The sequence below is a fragment of the Mesoplodon densirostris genome, chromosome 8 (genome assembly GCF_025265405.1).
Source record: "Mesoplodon densirostris isolate mMesDen1 chromosome 8, mMesDen1 primary haplotype, whole genome shotgun sequence".
NCBI classification, from domain to species: Eukaryota; Metazoa; Chordata; class Mammalia; order Artiodactyla; family Ziphiidae; genus Mesoplodon; species Mesoplodon densirostris.
The window spans coordinates 8,787,710-8,806,142 of NC_082668.1; the positions used below are offsets into that span (position 1 = coordinate 8,787,710).

At 37.7% G+C, this 18,433-nt stretch overlaps 1 protein-coding gene across 1 annotated transcript in view; it reads right to left on the bottom strand.

Annotated features, from left to right (window-relative positions):
- The window catches only part of PSMD1 (proteasome 26S subunit, non-ATPase 1), a 106,167-nt gene that overhangs the window by 25,530 nt on the left and 62,204 nt on the right, over nucleotides 1–18,433 (bottom strand). Inside the window, exons 17-19 of the mRNA XM_060106299.1 lie at nucleotides 16,575–16,689; nucleotides 6,862–6,978; nucleotides 253–355 (exon numbers count right to left, since the gene is read on the bottom strand). Coding sequence (XP_059962282.1) covers nucleotides 253–355; nucleotides 6,862–6,978; nucleotides 16,575–16,689 — 335 coding nt within the window. The remainder of the gene's footprint in view (nucleotides 1–252; nucleotides 356–6,861; nucleotides 6,979–16,574; nucleotides 16,690–18,433) is intronic.

Below are 18,433 nucleotides of genomic sequence, written 5' to 3' on the forward strand. Positions count from 1 at the left end.
GTAGACCTTACGAAACAAGAAAACAGACATAAAGAGGGGAAATATAGCTAGTACTGTAAAGGGACTGGGATTCAAACCGTAATAGTCTGCAGTCTTAACTCTACTAAGTTATTATGAACTGCAGGCTCCAAATTTTCTCCAGGAGTAATTTGTCCCAGACTCAATTTCTACTTTGTCATATAGGTAGAACAGATATTTCATTAGATTTAGTTTAAACAGACAAATTAATCTGGAAGATTTATAAACATTTACCTGCATCCAGTATGCCCTGGGCCAGAATAGCGCCAAACTTGGCCATGACATCATCATGTTTATCATTGATGACTTTTGAATACAGCTGTCTGAACTGATTCACCTGAAGGAACAAGAAAAACAATTATAGTCTAGTTCTATTCACTTGCTGTGTCATTTTCGAGTGGGGAAAATAACTGCTCAAATGGCAATGAAACCTGAGTTCTGATTCACAACATTCAAAAAGAGAGGGATCCGGACCGGATTTGAAGGCAGAACAGTCCCATGGTTGAAATCATGGATGTCATGACTTTTCTGGTATGGGAGCACCAGCTCTGTTTTCAATCCTCATTCCACAGTGGATGATTCAGACTCAAGGGAATGCTGAGTGTGATTTCATATTGCACCACTCTTAGTCAGCAGGCTTAAACAGTTCAAGTGAACACTAAGGCTTCCAGTGAACTCTGAATTACACCTCTTCTGCTCACCATCAACCTACAGGTTTCCTAATGGGCACAGTCCTTCAATTCTACCTTACAACAAACTACCTTTCACTGCAGCTGTGTGAGGTATATTTTGGATTTATATTCACATATACAATAAAGATTTTCATTATGCTTACACATTAATTTTCAGAGGACACATCACAATAATTACTCTTACCAAAAGAATACATCAAGGGACTTCCCTGGTGGTGCAGTGTTTAAGAATCCACCTGCCAATGCCAGGGACACGGGTTGGATCCCTGGTCCAGGAAGATCCCGCATGCCGTGGAGCAACTAAGCCTGTGCATCTCAACTACTGAGCCTGTGCTCTAGAGCCTGCGAGCCACAACTACTGAGGCTGGTGTGACAACTACTGAAGCCCAGGCACCTACAGCCCGTGCTCTGCAACAAGAGAAGCCACTGCAGTGAGAAGCCTGTGCACACCAACAAAGAGTAGCCCCCACTCGCCGCAACTAGAGAAAGCCCGCGTGCAGCAACGAAGACCCAATGCAGCCAAAAATAAAATTAGTTAAAAACAAAAAGGGAAAAAAAAATCTTAAAAAAAAAAAAAAGAACACACAAAAATGGAATACATGCTGACTCATTCAGGAAGGGATTACTGGTAATTTTTGTTTGCTTCTTCATTATTTTCTGTATTTTCTAAAATTAACATATATTACTTTTATAATTAGAAAATAATATTTATAAAATGTATGTTCTCATCAAAATATCTGATTTTTGGGTGACAATAAGGGAAATATTTTATGCTTCCTCCATGTCTTACACTTCTCTATTTTCCCACCAAGTGCTTTTCAAGTGGTAAGCACCCAGAAAGAAGTCGGCTTGTTCAAGAAGCACACGATCACAGAGCTCCCCAAATCTGCCAAAGGCAGAAAATATTGAATTTGAGTTTCCCAATATAATGATTTTATCTGCATTACATATTCTTTCAGAATCTCTTGCCCTTTTCATTTATCTTGGTCCGGGAGGCCACACTGTGATACAGTGCAGAGTAACACAGGGTCAGACAACACTGGCTTATAAATACCTCTGCTCTAATAGGCTGTTTGGGTAAGTTACTTGGCTTTTCTGAGTCTCAGTTTCTTTGTCTCTACAGGGATTACAACACCTACACGGCTGTTGTAAGGACTATATGAAGTAATACATATGTAAAGTAATGTGTAAAAGGCATTTTATGATTCAGTAAGCATGGCTGTATTACCATATCAGAGCAGAGTCCTACCAGTCCTCCATGACTATCCTCTCTGCAACCTAAATACTGTTATCAAAATGATATTCCTTAAAATGGTTCTCACTTATTTATTCATAGGCAACAACAGAATGTGATAGGGAAAACAATGAACTAACTCTGCCACTACCCAGCATATGACCATTAGCAAGCCACTCACTTCTTTACATCTTACTTTCTCTAGCTATAAAACCCCGCACGATGAGATCATCACAAAATTTCCTTCTAGTTTTAAAAATCCTAAGGTTTGATGCTTTTACTCTGGTTCAACAAGTCAAATTCCTTTGATTCTTAACTTATTTTAGATGAACACTTACATTACCTTATATAGGATGGAAATTTTATGTGCTAACAGTTTACAAAATAGTTCATGAACTTACAAAAAGAAACGCTGGACAAAGCACTGTATGTACATTATAAGGAAGAACTTAAATATAAAACCACACCCCAAACAACAGGACATTTGGTGAAACTGAAAGATGGAATAAAAAAAAATCAATGCAAATACATAATGGGTTTATCCAATCAATATTAAGTAGACTAGTACTTCATAAAAGCTAGTTTTTGTTCATCACTTAAAAATTTTTCCTCTCATTTTATTACTTATGCAGCAGTAACTTAATTTTCATTATTACGATTCTTCATAAAGAATTATATTAGTAGGTTAGGATAGTATCTTACATTTGGAAGGCGACTTTGAGCCCATCTGGTCTACTCTGCCTAATTTACAGATGTGAAAAATGGAACCAAGATAGGTAAAAAGACTGGCTCACTTGTGATCACAAACAATTTATTGCAGTCATGGCTAAGGATCATGATTTTCTGACTCAATTTCATCGCTATGAATAGTATGGCCCCCACATAAAACAAATCAGAATTTGTACGAGAAAATCATATTAATTTCCCATTTTATATTATGATAATCTCACAGAAAAGACAATTAAATTTCAGACAATGCTGTGACCCATGCCTTCTGCTGTGCCTGATTATCTAAAATATACCTTCTCCAAATCCTGCATTTAAAACACTCATCATGTTTTTAACTCTATACACCTCATACTGTTGGAAAAAAACAAAACCCATAATTCTATGTCAGAGAGAAAAATAAAGGATGGGAGAAGGGCATAAAGTTCTGTAAACATCTTTTCTGTGGTTACTTATCACCTAGGTATGTCTCTTCCTATTTTTTTTTTTTTTCCTGTTTTCCTGGATATAGAAATGAAGCTGTACATCAGGGATCAGTTTTAGAGTTTTTTTTTCCCCCTCTTCTCTTTCTATGACATTACATTAGTTCTTATGACTTCAACTAGGTATATAATTCCTTCCACGAACTCACTGAGGCCCGATGAATTTTGGAATTCAGAATTTAGAAAGGTGACAAGGTGCACACACCATAAATTATGCAATATGCTCAGTGGAGCGTGGGGGTAATATCCCGTAATCAACCAAATTAATGTTTCTGAAGCAGCAAAAATGAATATTTACTAAATGGGATAAAGGCTATAAATGAGTTCATACTGGCTCAGATTTGACAGCCAAACGAGTCCTTAAAGACAGACAAAACTCTTAGTTTTCAGACCTTTCTGTAAATTGGCATTGCAGATAAAGGGCCATGAACTTATATAATTTATCTGGGCTAGCTCCTATCTCTTTCTTTAGTTCTGATTTTTTTCCTATGCTCTCATCTTATCTCCAACTGACTTGCTATAATCTCAAACTTAACATGCCTAATGTGAAAATTATCTTTATTCTTTTTCAAGATTCCTGGCAATGCTATCATGATTTCCCCACTATCAATAACCCAAGTGATGTTTTCAGCTCCCTCCTCAATCTTATTAGTATTATTTTGTTCATGGTAGTTGGTTGTGCCTTTTCTTTATATTACCACCAACACTTTTAGGGTCCAAATTCCTGTCTTACTTAAGGCAACAGTATGGTAGTACAAATTACTATTTAAAAATGTGTTATGCTGTAAAATAAAACCTTATAATATAAAAGTTCATGCTGATTTATTTTAAAACTGCAAAAGCTGATCAAACTTGGCCAAATATGATCCTACTTCCAAAAAGGGTACATGTCAGTGGTGGGAGAAGCTTCCTTGTAACAGGCCTCAGGCTAGATGATATTAGGCAAGGAGGAGCACAGGATCCCATTCTTACACTTTAATATTTTTAACTGATTCTATATATGATACTTGTTATATACATGTTCAAATAACTGCTAACAGTGAAGTTCATTTAATAAGAAAAACAGAAGATAGATCCTTCATAAAGAGTTGGGTTCTGGAGACAAAGTAACTCCAAGGACCTATAAAAGAACAGTATTCTAGTTAAATGGTTCTGAACCTCTGGTCTAAGAGCCTTCTAAATTGGGTTTGTAATCACCCAAGGGTGTATGCGTGTTCTGGGGTCTATGTTTGTGAGAGTGAGTGAGCAAGAAACTGGCAGAAGAAAAGCAAAGATGTACTGGAGTTAGTTAAACTAAGACCACAATGTGTAGAGCTTAGTGTTAAGACAGCATTCTGTAAAAGGATGTGAGGTAGATCATGACTGCATAAAAAACATTTCCTTTGGAAATTTCCATTAAAAATCTCACAAAATATCTAAGAAATGTCCCTTCTGTATTCCTTTGAGGAGGGGGTTATAGTCTTGATGAAATTAACACTTGATCTTTAATTTCAAGGCATTTTCATGGACTGGTTTGTAACCTTGTGACTAGGACTCTGTAGCCTTGAGAACTTACTTTTCTCTTCAAGCTTGTTAACAGCTTTTTCTTTTCAGCAATATCACACCACCCCAAAAGAATATCAATTTTTTAAATTTTGGCCATGCCACGTGGCTTGCAGGATCTTAGTTCCTGGAGCAGGGATTGAACCCGTGCCCCCTGCAGTGGACGTGCAAAGTCCCAACCACTGGACCACCAGGGAATTCCCAGAATATTTATTAGAATAAATAGTTGAAAGGTTTTTGAAACTATACAGCCTACCCTAACCTAACCCCACCCCATTACAAAGTACTCTGCCATTGTTGGTGCAGAGCTTATGGTTATAAAATCAATGAAATCCTACAGCAGAGGATGGGAAGATGGCAAAACATTTGTCATGTTCACAATACATATAACAAGAAAGCAACATGTGAGGTCAAAGTGAATAAGTATCTATATATTACTGTTAGGGGACGTGCATTCCATGGCCAAACTTCCTTCTTTAATGACATTACTCAGTTGGATAACCTCCAGCTGATAAAGCTCAACAGAAGATCAAAAGTAGAAATAAAAGATGCAAAAACTACTCATAACTGCTCTATTTAAAAACAAAAACTAAAAAGAAATGTGGTCTGCTTGAAAAGATGTTTATATTCTAGAAGATACAATATATTAAGTAAGTAATTAAGTATTAAAAGAGGATGAGAAGTTTGATTCTATTTTTGCAATAACCCAATTTTTATAAGTCTTAAAAGTGATTTTAGGGCTTCCCTGGTGGCGCAGTGGTTGACAGTCCACCTGCCGATGCAGGGGACATGGGTTCGTGCCCTGGTCCGGGAAGATCCCACATGCCACGGAGCGGCTGGGCCTGTGAGCCATGGCCGCTGAGCCTGCGCGTCCGAAGCCTGTGCTCCGCAACGGGAGAGGCCACAACAGTGAGAGGCTCGCATACCCCCCCCCACACGCACACAAAAAGTGATTTTAGGAGAGAGTAGGACTAGATTAAAAAAAAAAAAAAAAAAAAAGACAGCAACAAAAATGATAGCAACTGCTCAGAAAAGGAAATTATTAAAGTTCCACAGAATAATCAATGAGTTCTGAAATTTTTCTCCTCCTCCCCGCTAGTCTATCTATTGATACTTTGCTAAAAGTGAATCTGCTTAATGAGGCAGAAGACAGTATACCAGTGGCTTTTTCTGTTGTCAATTTATTTCACTGTTTCTTATATAGGAGCAGAATTATACAAGGTTGTTAAATGCCCTAACTTTAAATTAAGAATTAAAGATCTGAAATTTCTTCATAAGCTATATACATCTATTAAACATGTTAAACATGGTAATTTTTAGTATATGTAATAAGATTTATGCAATTTCTGTTTCTCAACAAAATGAGAAGTTCTGGGTGAGGTGCCAAGATACATTAGATACCAAAGTCTGAAATGAGGTCTGAGAGACTATCATGAGGAAATTTTAAAACAGATGCCTCAAAATCTGTTATGGGGTCATTCACACGGTATATATGAGGACCTGATTGTATCAATAGAAGAATATGTGAAAAGGATTTCTCTACGGGGAAAACTGGGCTTTATGTCTTTCCCACTAACTCTAAGCCTAGAGATGGGCTTCAGGGAGACCATGTGGTGAGCATGTGGTGAGCCTAGTATGATCAGTGGTCACTGGAAGAAAGAAAGCCTTCCTGGAGCCATTTGAAACCCTGCCCAAGGGATCTCCAATGAGGGCAATGACATTCTAACAGAGAATCTGGATGTACTCATTTCTAAACTGAGATTGTATATACTATATAAAGTTTTTATTACCTCAGAAGGATGGATCAAAAAAAATCACAGACCACTTAGTTTGTATCTTGTATCACAGGAACAAGTTATCCTACTGAATAAATTTTAAAAGGACAGCAGGAGGCAAAAATTCAAGTTGATTTTTATGATTTTGTCAACCCATGAGTTCTAATTTTTCAAGTATGGCTATATAACTGAATTAACAAAGTGACCATAAATTTATAAAAAATGCAATCAAAGAGTATTATATACTTAAAGTTTTCCTATTCTCCTACCTCTTTACTTTCTGTGAGTTCAGTGTACACCATATTTGAGTTAGAAATGTCCTCAAAAGAAGATAAGCTATCAAAGAAAAGCCTGAACCAGCTCTCTTCTAGAGAATTTTTTTGTTTGCTCACCTTGGGACAAGTGATTTCAGTCTGCTGGATCATGATGAGAGCCGAAGCTATGAGAGCTCCTTGCCTCACATAGTTCACAGGGTCATTTGTCATTGGTTCTAGCAAATTAATTGCTTCCTGAAAGCATTAAAAAAAAAACTTTTAATAAAGTTTATATAGCTAAATTTTCAGATTAGTTACTGTCTTTCTAAGTCAATATTTTCATCCAACATTGTAATCACAAGTTAATTTAAGACTACTTGGATGCAACAGTCAGAACTGAGTATGCTTTAAGTTTCAATATAATTGATGGTAAGTGAAAAGGAAGCTTACAACACAAGTGCTCCTGTCTTGGGGTAAAAGAGATAAAAAAGAAAGCAGAAAAATGAGATTAATGTTTGATAAACACCTATTGTTTTCCAGGTGCAGTGGGAGATATTTTATATATATTATCCATTTAATCCTCTTCATCCTAAAACAACAATAACAGCAATACAAAACAATCTTTATAAACAAAGAAACAGAGTTAGACAGGTAAAGTAAATTGCCAAAAATCACATAAATGTAGCAAACTCAGGCCAGTCTGACTCTAAGTATCCAACTTCCTTCAAATACTAGGGTAAGATAATATCTTAAGATGATTTTACAAAATCTAATTTAAAAAATTAAATAAATCGAATGTAAATTGAAACAAACAAAAAAACAAAGAGAAACAAAACTCCCAAAACAAAAAAGATTTTACCTGCTAGGAGAATGGCAACACAAATTAAGTCAAATACGACTAGAAATGATTCCATGGTTACACTTCCCACATACGGTGGGATTTTCCAAAATGTTTACCAGGATATCCCCAATATCATATTCTTCAGAATACCAGTTCTAGAAAACAGGATTCCTTGATTAAATAAGTTTGGGAGCTCCTGCATACTGTATATCACCCCCTCTTCTGATTCAAAAATGTATCTAGCACACCAAGGGCTCCAGGAGTGTACATATCATAACAAAAGGTTCAAGAAACCTTACTAAAGAAACTACTAGACCTTTGCATAGCCCAGCATCTGTTCATTGTATTTGACCAAGAACTCTTTTGCTCCATATAACTTCTATTACACACCCTGCAGGACCTTTGTTCAGTGCCCCTTACAAGATCCTTAGGTAGGTATAAATTTGGAGGAACAAAGCAATTAGTTTATATGATTATCAAACTTATTTAAATACAGTATGTCATTTCTCAAATGTCCTTTGTTCCAAAGCCAAGTAAAGGAAGAATAAATTGAATCCTTTTGCGGGGGGGCATGGGGGGAATGACTTCAGATTTCCTTTTACGTCGATTTATTTACTTAAGAAAAATCAGAGCAAGAGACTGGTTCAAGATAGTGGAGTGCGCAAGAAGGACGTGCGCTCACTTCCTCTTGAGAGACCACTGGAATCACAACTAACTACTGAACGATCATTAACAGGAAGACACTGGAACTCACCAAAAAAGATACCCCACATCCAAAGACAAAGGAGAAACCACAGTGAGATGGTAGGAGGGGGGCAATCACAGTAAAATCAAATTCCATAACTGCTGGGTGGGTGACTCACAGACTGGAGAACACTTATACCACAGAAGTCCACCCACTGGAGTGAAGGTTCTGAGCCCCACGTCAGGCTTCCCAACCTGGGGGTCCGGCAATGGGAGGAGGAATTCCTGGAGAATCAGACTTTGAAGGCTAGCGGGATCTGACTGCAGGACTTCAACAGGACTGGGGGAAACAGAGACTCCACACTTGGAGGGAACACAAAAAGTAGTGTGTGCACTGGGACCCAGGGGAAGGAGCAGTGACCCCATAGGAGACTGAACCAGACCTACCTGCTTGTGTTGGAGGGTCTCCTGCAGAGGCAGGGGGTGGCTGTGTCTCACCATAAGGACAAGGACACTGGCAGCAGAAGTTCTGGGAAGTACTCCTTGGGTGAGCCCTCCCAGAGTCTGCCATTAGCCCCACCAAAGAGCCAGGTAGGATCCAGTGTTGGGTCGCCTCAGGCCAAAAAACCAACAGGGAGGGAACCCAGCCCCTCCATCAGCAGACAAGAGGATTAAAGTTTTACTAAGCTCTGCCCACCACCAGTCCCTCCCATCAGGAAACTTGCACAAGCCTCTTAGACAGCCTCATCCACCAGAGGGCAGACAGCAGAAGCAAGAAGAACTACAGTCCTGAAGACTGTGGAACAAAAAACACATTCACAGAAAGAGAGATGAGATGAAAAGGCAGAAGGCTATGTACTAGATGAAGGAACAAGATAAAACCCCAGAAAAACAACTAAATGAAGTGGAGATAGGAAACCTTCCAGAAGAAGAACTCAGAATAATGATAGTAAAGATGATCCAGGACCTCAGAAAAACAACGGAGGCAAAGATCGAGAAGATGCAAGAAATGTTTAACAAAGACCTAGAAGAATTAAAGAACAAACAGAGATGAACAATACAATAACTGAAATGAAAAATACACTAGAAGGAATCAATAGCAGAATAACTGAGGCAGAAGAATGGATAAGTGACCTGGAAGACAGAATGGTGGAATTCACTGCTGTGGAACAGAATAAAGAAAAAAGAATGAAACGAAATGAAGACAGCCTAATAGACCTCTGGGACAACATTAAACGCAACAACATTCACATGAAAGAGGTCCCAGAGGAAGAAGACAGAGAGAAAGGACCATAGAAAATATTTGAAGAGATTATAGTCAAAAACTTCCCTAACATGGGAAAGGAAATAGCCACCCAAGCCCAGGAAGCACAGAGAGTCCCAGGCATGATAAACCCAAGGAGAAACATGGCGAGACACACAGTAATCAAACCGACAAAAATTAAAGACAGAAAAATTACTGAAAGCAACAAGGGAAAAATGACAAATAACATGCAAGGGAACTCCCATAAGGATAACAGCTGATTTCTCAGCAGAAACTCTACAGGCCAGAAGGGAGTGGCATGATATATTTCAAGTGATGAAAGGGAAGAACCTACAACCAAGATTATGCTACCCAGCAAGGATCTCATTCAGATTCGATGGAGAAATCAACAGTTTAAAGACAAGCAAAAGCTAAAAGAATTCAGCACCACCAAACCAGCTCTACAACAAATGCTAAAAGAACTTCTTTAAGTGGGAGACACAAGAGAAGAAAAGGACCTACAAAAACAAACCCCAAACAATTAAGAAAATGGTAACAGGATCATACATATCGATAATTACCTTAAACGTGAATGGATTAAATGCTCCAACCAAAAGACACAGGCTAGTTGAATGCATACAAAACAAGACCCATATATATGCTGTCTACAGGAGACCCACTTCAGAGCTAGGTACACATACAGACTGAAAGTGAGGGGATGGAAAAAGATGTTCCATGAAAATGGAAATCAAAAGAAAGCTGGAGTAGCAATATTCATATCTGATAAAATAGACTTTAAAATAAAGAATGTTACAAGAGACAAGGAAGGACACTATATAATGATCAAGGGATCAATCCAAGAAGAAGATATAACAATTATAAATATATATGCACCCAACATAGGAGCACCTCAATACATAAGGCAACTGCTAACAGCTATAAAAGAGGAAATTGACAGTAACACAATAATAGTGGGGGACTTTAACACCTCACTTACACCAATGGACAGATCATCCAAACAGAAAATTAATAAGGAAACACAAGCTTTAAATGACACAATAGACCAGAGAGATTTAATTGATATTTATAGGACATTCCATCCCAAAACAGCAGTTTACACTTTCTTCTCAAGTGCACACAGAACATTCTCCAGGACAGATCACATCTTGGGTCACAAAACAAGCCTCAGTAAATTTAAGAAAATTGAAATCATATCAAGCATCTTTTCTGACCTCAACACTATGAGATTAGAAATCAATTACAGGGGAAAAAACGTAAAAAACACAAACACATGGAGGCTAAATAATACGTTACTAAATAAGCAAGAGATCACTGAAGAAATCAAAGAGGAAATCAAAACATACCTAGAGACAAATATGACGATCCAAAACCTATGGGATGCAGCAAAAGCAGTTCTCAGAGGGAAGTTTATAGCTATACAAGCCTACCTCAAGAAACAAGAAAAATCTCAAATAAACAATCTAACCTTACACCTGAAGGAACTAGAGAAAGAAGAACAAACAAAACCCAAAGTTAGCAGAAGGAAAGAAATTATAAAGATCAGAGCAGAAATAAATGAAATAGAAACAAAGAAAACAACAGAAAAGATCAATAAAACTAAAAGCTGGTTCTTGGAGAAGATAAACAAAATTGATAAACCATTAGCCAGACTCATCAAGAAAAAGAGGGAGAGGACTCAAATCAATAAAATTAGAAATGAAAAAGGAGAAGTTACAACAGACACTGCAGAAATACAAAGCATCCTGAGAGACTACAACAAGCAGCTCTATGCCAACAAAATGGACAACCTGGAAGAAATGGACAAATTCGTAGAAAGGTATAACCTTCCAAGACTGAACCAGGAAGAAATAGAAAATACGAACAGACAAATCACAAGTAATGAAATTGAAACTGTGATTAAAAATCTTCCAACAAACAAAAGTCCAGGACCAGATGGCTTCACAGGTGAATTCTATCAAACATGTAGAGAAGAGCTAACACTCATCCTTCTCAAACTCTTCCAGAAAATTGCAGGGGAAGGAACACTCACAAACTCATTCTATGAGGCCACCATCACCCTGATACGAAAACCAAAGATATGACAAAAAAAGAAAATTACAGACCAATATCACTGATGAATATAGATGCAAAATTCCTCAACAAAGGGCTTCCATGGTGGCGCAGTGGTTGAGAGTCCGCCTGCCGATGCAGGGGACACGGGTTCGTGCCCCGATCCCGGAAGATCCCACATGCCGCGGAGCGGCTGGGCCCGCGAGCCATGGCCGTGGAGCCTGTGTGTCCGGAGCCTGTGCTCCGCAACGGGAGAGGCCACAGCAGTGAGAGGTCCGCGTACAGCAAAAAAAAAAAAAAAAAAAAAAAAAAAAAAAAAAAAATTCCTCAACAAAATACTAGCAAACAGAATCCAACAACACATTAAAAGGATCATACACCATGATCAAGTGGGATTTATCCCGGAGATGCAAAGATTCTTCAATATACACAAATCAATCAATATGATACACCATATTAACAAAATGAAGAATAAAAACCATATGATCATCTCAATAGATGCAGAAAAAGCTTATGACAAAATTCAACACCCATTTATGGTAAAAACTCTTAAGAAAGTGGGCATAGAGGGAAACTACCTCAACATAATAAAGACCATATATGACAAACCTACAGCAAACATCATTCTCAATGGTGAAAAACTGAAAGCATTCCCTCTAAGATCAGGAACAAGACAAGAATGTCCACTCTCGCCACTATTATTCAACATAGTTTTGGAAGTCCTAGCCATGGCAGTCAGAGAAGACAGAGAAACAAAAGGAATCCAAATTGGAAAAGAAGAAGTAAAACTGTCACTGTTTGCAGGTAACATGATACTATACATAGAGAATCCTAAAGATGCTACCAGAAAACTACTAGAGCTAATCAATGAATTTGGTAAAGTTGCAGGATACAAAATGAGTGCACAGAAATCTCTTGCGTTCCTATACACTACTGATGAAAAATCTGAAAGACGAATTCAGGAAACACTCCCATTTACCACTGCAACAAAAAGAATAAAATACCTAGGAATAAACCTACCTAGGGAGACAAAAGACCTGTATACAGAAAACTATTAAGACACCGATGAAAGAAATTAAAGATGATACAAACAGATCGAGAGATATACCATATTCTTGGATTGGAGGAATCAATATTGTGAAACTGACTATACTACCTAAAGCAATCTACAGATTCAATGCAATCCCTATCAAATTACCAATGGCATTTTTTACAGAACTAGAACAAAAAAGTCTAAACATTTGTATGGAGACACAAAAGACCCTGAATAGCTAAAGCAGTCTTGAGGGGAAAAAATGGAGCTGGAGGAATCAGACTCTGTGACTTCAGACTATACTACAGAGCTACAGTAACCAAGACAATATGGTACTGGTAGAAAAAGAGAAATATAGATCAATGGAACAGAATAGAAAGCCCAGAGATAAACCCACGCACCTAGGGTCAACTAATCTATGACAAAGGAGGCAAGGATATACAATGGAGAAAAGACAGTCTCTTCAGTAAGTGGTGCTGGGGAAACTGGACAGTTACATGTAAAAGAATGAAATTAGAACACTCCCTAACTCCATACACAAAAATAAACTCAAAATGGATTAGAGACCTAAATCTAAGGACAGACACTATAAAACTCTTAGAGGAAAACATAGGAAGAACACTCTTTGACATAAATCACAGCAAGAGATATTTTGATCTACCTCTTAGAGTAATGGAAATAAAACCAAAAATAAACAAATGGGACCTAATGAAACTTAAAAGCTTTTGCAAAGCAAAGGAAACTACAAACAGGACGAAAAGACAACCCTCATAATGGGAGAAAATATTTGCAAACGAATCAATGGACAAAGGATTAATCTCCAAAATATATAAACTGCTCATGCAGCTCAATATTAAAAACACAAACAACCCAATCAAAAAATGGACAGAAGATCTAAATAGACATTTCTCCAAAGAAGACATACAGATGGCCAAGAAGCACATGAAAAGCTGCTCAACATCACTAATTATTAGGGAAATGCAAATCAAAACTACAATGAGGTATCACCTCACACCAGTTAGAATGGGCATTGTCAGAAAATCTAGAAACAACAAATGCTGGAGAGGGTGTGGAGAAAAGTGAACACTCTTGCACTGTTGGTGGGAATGTAAACTGATACAGCCACTATGGAGAACAGTATGGAGGCTCCTTAAAAAACTAAAAATAGAATTACCATATGACCCAGCAATCCCACTACTGGGCATTTACCCAGAGAAAACTGTAATTCAAAAAGACACATGCACCCCAATGTTCATTGTTGCACTGTTTACAATAGTCAGGTCATGGAAGCCACCTAAATGCCCATCAACAGACGAATGGATAAAGAAGATGTGGTACATATATACAATGGAATATTACTCGGCCAAAAAAAGGAACGAAATTGGGTCATTTGTAGAGACGTGGATGGACCTAGAGACTGTCATACAGAGTGAAGTAAGTCAGAAAGAAAAACAAATACCGTATATTAACACATATATGTGGAACCTAGAAAAACGGTACAGATGTACCGGTTTGTAGGGCAGAAATAGAGACACAGATGTAGAGAAGAAACATATGGACACTAAGGGGGGAAAGTGGCGGGGGGATGGTGGTGGTGGTGGTGTGATGAATTGGGAGAGTGGGATTGACATATATACACCAATATGTAAAAAATAGATAACTAATAAGAACCTGCTGTATAAAAAAATAAAATTAAATTCAAAAATTCAAAAAAGAAAAATGAGAGCGATTAATAGATAATACAAATACCATATAAATGTATTCTTTCTCCTCACTTCCATGAAAAATGTAGTGCTGTTGTTTAGAAGAGAAAGTTTTGCAAACGTTACTCATATTGTCAATATTGTTTATGAAGTATTCATGATAAAAATATAAGAAAATTTCCAACTTGTAAGTTAAAAGACACTAACTTGGGGCTTCCCTGGTGGCGCAGTGGTTGAGAATCCGCCTGCTGATGCAGGGGACGAGGGTTCGTGCCCTGGTCCAGGAAGATCCCACATGCCGTGGAGCGTCTGGGCCTGTGAGCTATGGCCACTCAGCCTGCGCATCCGGAGCCTGTGCTCCGCAGCGGGAGAGGCCACAACAGTGAGAGGCCCGTGTACCGCAAAAAAGAAGAAAAAAAAAAAAGACACTAACTTGGCCTTTGAGGTATGTGATATGACCTCAAAGATACATTTTAGAATAAATAGGTGTTTCAGGCTTTTAAGAAACAAAATTAATGTGCCAAGCTTCAGACAGATAGGTATTGATACGTAGATCATACAAACTATCTAGAAATAAAGCAGACTTGTTTAGTATGAGTAATGAAGAATATTCATTGAATTAACTTGTCAGATACTGTGTCTCAAAGAACATTTGCTCCTAGATACCATATTAAGTTTAGAATAATCTGGAAAGACAAAAATCTAATTTACATTTAACTTATGAGGTCTGACATAAATGTCTACTAAACACCGGAGGGAGAAAATACTTAGTAAAACATCCATCTATATTTTTCCTTTGTTTATAGAACAGATGTGTCCTAGAAAAAAATGAAGGCCTATTTCTATAAACTGTATTTTATACACACAATGACTTTTCTAATAGCCCTGAAGATACATTCTCATGTAAGAAATTCTCTTCCAAAAGAAATGAAAACATTTAAAAAACAAAACTGTGAGGACAGAGACCCTGTCCAACTTGCTCATCATCATATCCTTAAAATGATCTTCCCTTCATCATTCATTTGACAAATATTTACTGAAACTCTACTATGTGCCAGGTCTGTCTGACTTTAGGTTTTAGCAGTGAACATTCAACATGTTCTCAGGGACCTTACATTTCAGTGGAGAGAAGACAGACAATAAATAAATAGGTGTAAAAATATGTCAGGTGGTGATAAGTGCTATGAAGAAAAATAAAGCAGGGTAAGGAGACAGAATGAGAATACTGGAAGGGCATGTCTATACATTTTTATACAATTCTTGCCACATATAGTGAAAATGCCTATTTTAATTCCTAGCTTCAATAATGTTTTATGTGACTAGAAAAAAATTATTTGTATCCAATACTAATACTCTTTTTTAGGGAAAAAGTCACACAAGTTAAAATCTAATTCCTGGAATCAATCAATAAACTAATAACTATGCTTTGCTTTACTTTAGTTTGGACAAGAGATGATTTTTAAAAAGTAGCTCCTTTCTGATGTAAAGACACTGGGAATATAACCATGTTCTTGTTCTCTCTCTCTCTCTCTCTGTCTCTCTCTCTCACACACACACACACACATGCCTGTGTGCTATTAAAAGAAAAGTGCACCTTTTGGGGAACTGGCCAAGGTGTGCTCATGTGCTCTATGAAAGGCAAAATGTGGTGATTTATGTTATTGCTGTGAATCAAGAATACTTGTTATTAAAGCATTGGTGCATTTCTTTATGACTCTCATGACAAACTGTTTTCAAATCATCAATGTACCTAACCCCAGTCTTTATTTTGTCACTTTTGTGGGCTTAACAAATACCAGGTTATCTATTATGTTCTTGAGGAGAAAACAGGCAAACAGCAGTTAAATATAAACTTAAAACAAACACACAAAAAATATCAAACTGAGTTGACTGTGGTGGCCTCACATAAGAACTTTGATTTCCACAATACTTATTATGCAAATTAAACATGTAAAATAACAATGTAAAATGGCCAGAGTAGCTTTTCAAAGAAAAAATACTATTTCTTCTTTTTAAAGAAATCAATGCTTTCATAAAAAATTCAACAGCATTGTTTTCATTAGAGCCATCCATGTAATGTGGTGGTTTGTTCTTAAACGGCTTTGAGCAATCCAGCATAGTTAAGTGAGGAAGTTCTGGGAAGCTTAACTTGTGAGGCAAGTTAAGTCTTACAGATCACACCACACTTGTATTTTTACAACTGTTACATAAACTTTTCGGCTAGGGAAAACAGTCTGGCGCCAGAAAAGAACTGACCGCATTGGCTTTGGCCTTTACCTTGTTTCCTGTACCAGCACAGCAGATGCCCAGGGCCATTGCAGCTCCATAACGCACATGAGGATTGTAACTCTCTGACAACAATGAAACGACACTGGGGCACTGTTCAGGGGTCCTGATGAGAAACAGAGAAAGTGAAGACAGTGTTATAGATAACATTTTAAATCAAGATGGAAGAATTTTAAACAATTTTTTGAAAGTTATGGGAAGCAACAGAGTTATATTTAACACAGAAGTTGCAGAATTAAAAATCTCCAACAGAATTCTAATTATTGATATTAGAAAGCTATCGTCAATATTCAGAGAATATATGCCAAGAAAGAGGAACATATCAGTGATCCCTCAACCACAGCTCTGCATCACAGCATTACTCATTCCCTTGTGTCTTCTCCAGGGTGGGGAACAGCCATGGGAGACGAGGCGGGGTGGGGGGTGGGGGTAATGGGGACGGGGAACGCTGCCCTACGTCCATTCTTATAACTCCTGCTTACTCTGTGTCTTGTTTCAGAAGACAAAAGTCACTTACAGAGACTCCAAGATGTTTCCAAAGCTGCACAAAAGATTTAAATCTCCCAGTATTACTCTGATTGAATATTAAATTGTTAAATAAGACTTGGTATGAAAAGATTCTGATTTTTTTTTTTCAGCAATTATTTTTGTGTTGATAAGAACAGAGAAATTGTTCTTTCCTCATCTTCTTCCTATTTGCAGCAAATACAGAAGAGAGGACAACCTTGACAAATGAAGTATCTGATCTCATCTTGGAAGGACTATCCTGTCGTAGTGGTCACTCCTGAGGCGGCAGCAGGATGGGTGTAGTAACTAGAAGAGAGTGTAAGGGGAGTCTCGGGAAGGCTGGCACTGATGTTGAACTAGGTGCTGGTTACACAGGTGTGTTCAGTTGTGAAAATTCATCAAGCTGTAGGCTAATTATGATCATGTTTTTAGATGTATATTACACTTCAATAAAAACTTAAAAAAGAGACTATTAATATATTACATTTCAATAGAACGTTTTTTTAAAAAAGTATCCTGTTGTGAATGAAAGCAGTTATTACCTACAGACCAATTTAAATCTATAATTCTGTTGAAATTGTCCTCTAGCCTCAACCTCCAGTAAATGGTAAATTCAGATTTCAAATGGGGTAGAGCCAAGTTTATGCAAACTGTCTATAAAGGTGGGATTTTGGGGGAGGGGCAAGATAGGGGTAGGGGATTAAGAGTACAAACTACTACGTATAAAATAAATAAGCTACAAGGATATACTGTACAATACAGGGAATACAGCCCATATTTTATGGTAACTATATATGGAACATAATCTTTTAAAATTGTGAATCACTATGCTGTACATCTGAAACTTATATATTATACATCAACCATACCTCAAAAAAGAAAAAAAGGTAGAACTCTGCTATCACTCTTTCTTGAAAATGTTCTGGGCCTCCCTGGTGGCGCAGTGGTTGAGAGTCCGCCTGCCGATGCAGGGGATACGGGTTCGTGCCCCGATCTGGGAGGATCCCATATGCCGCGGAGCGGCTGGGCCCGTGAGCCATGGCCGCTGGGCCTGCGCATCCGGAGCCTGTGCTCCGCAACGGGAGAGGCCACGACAGTGAGAGGCCCGCATACCGCAAAAAGAAAAAAAAAAAAAAAAAAAAAAGAAAATGTTCTTTCTCAGTTTGATGAAGCTAGTTCCTAGTACAAAAAATCTGTAAACAATCTAGTGGCAACAATACAGAAGAACAGTATAAAGAAAGCAATGTACTAGGAAACGGAAGATCTGGGTTCTAGTCTTAGTTTTGTTAATTTCTTAGTACATGACATTAGGCAATTCATTTAAATTTTCTTTTCTGTAACTA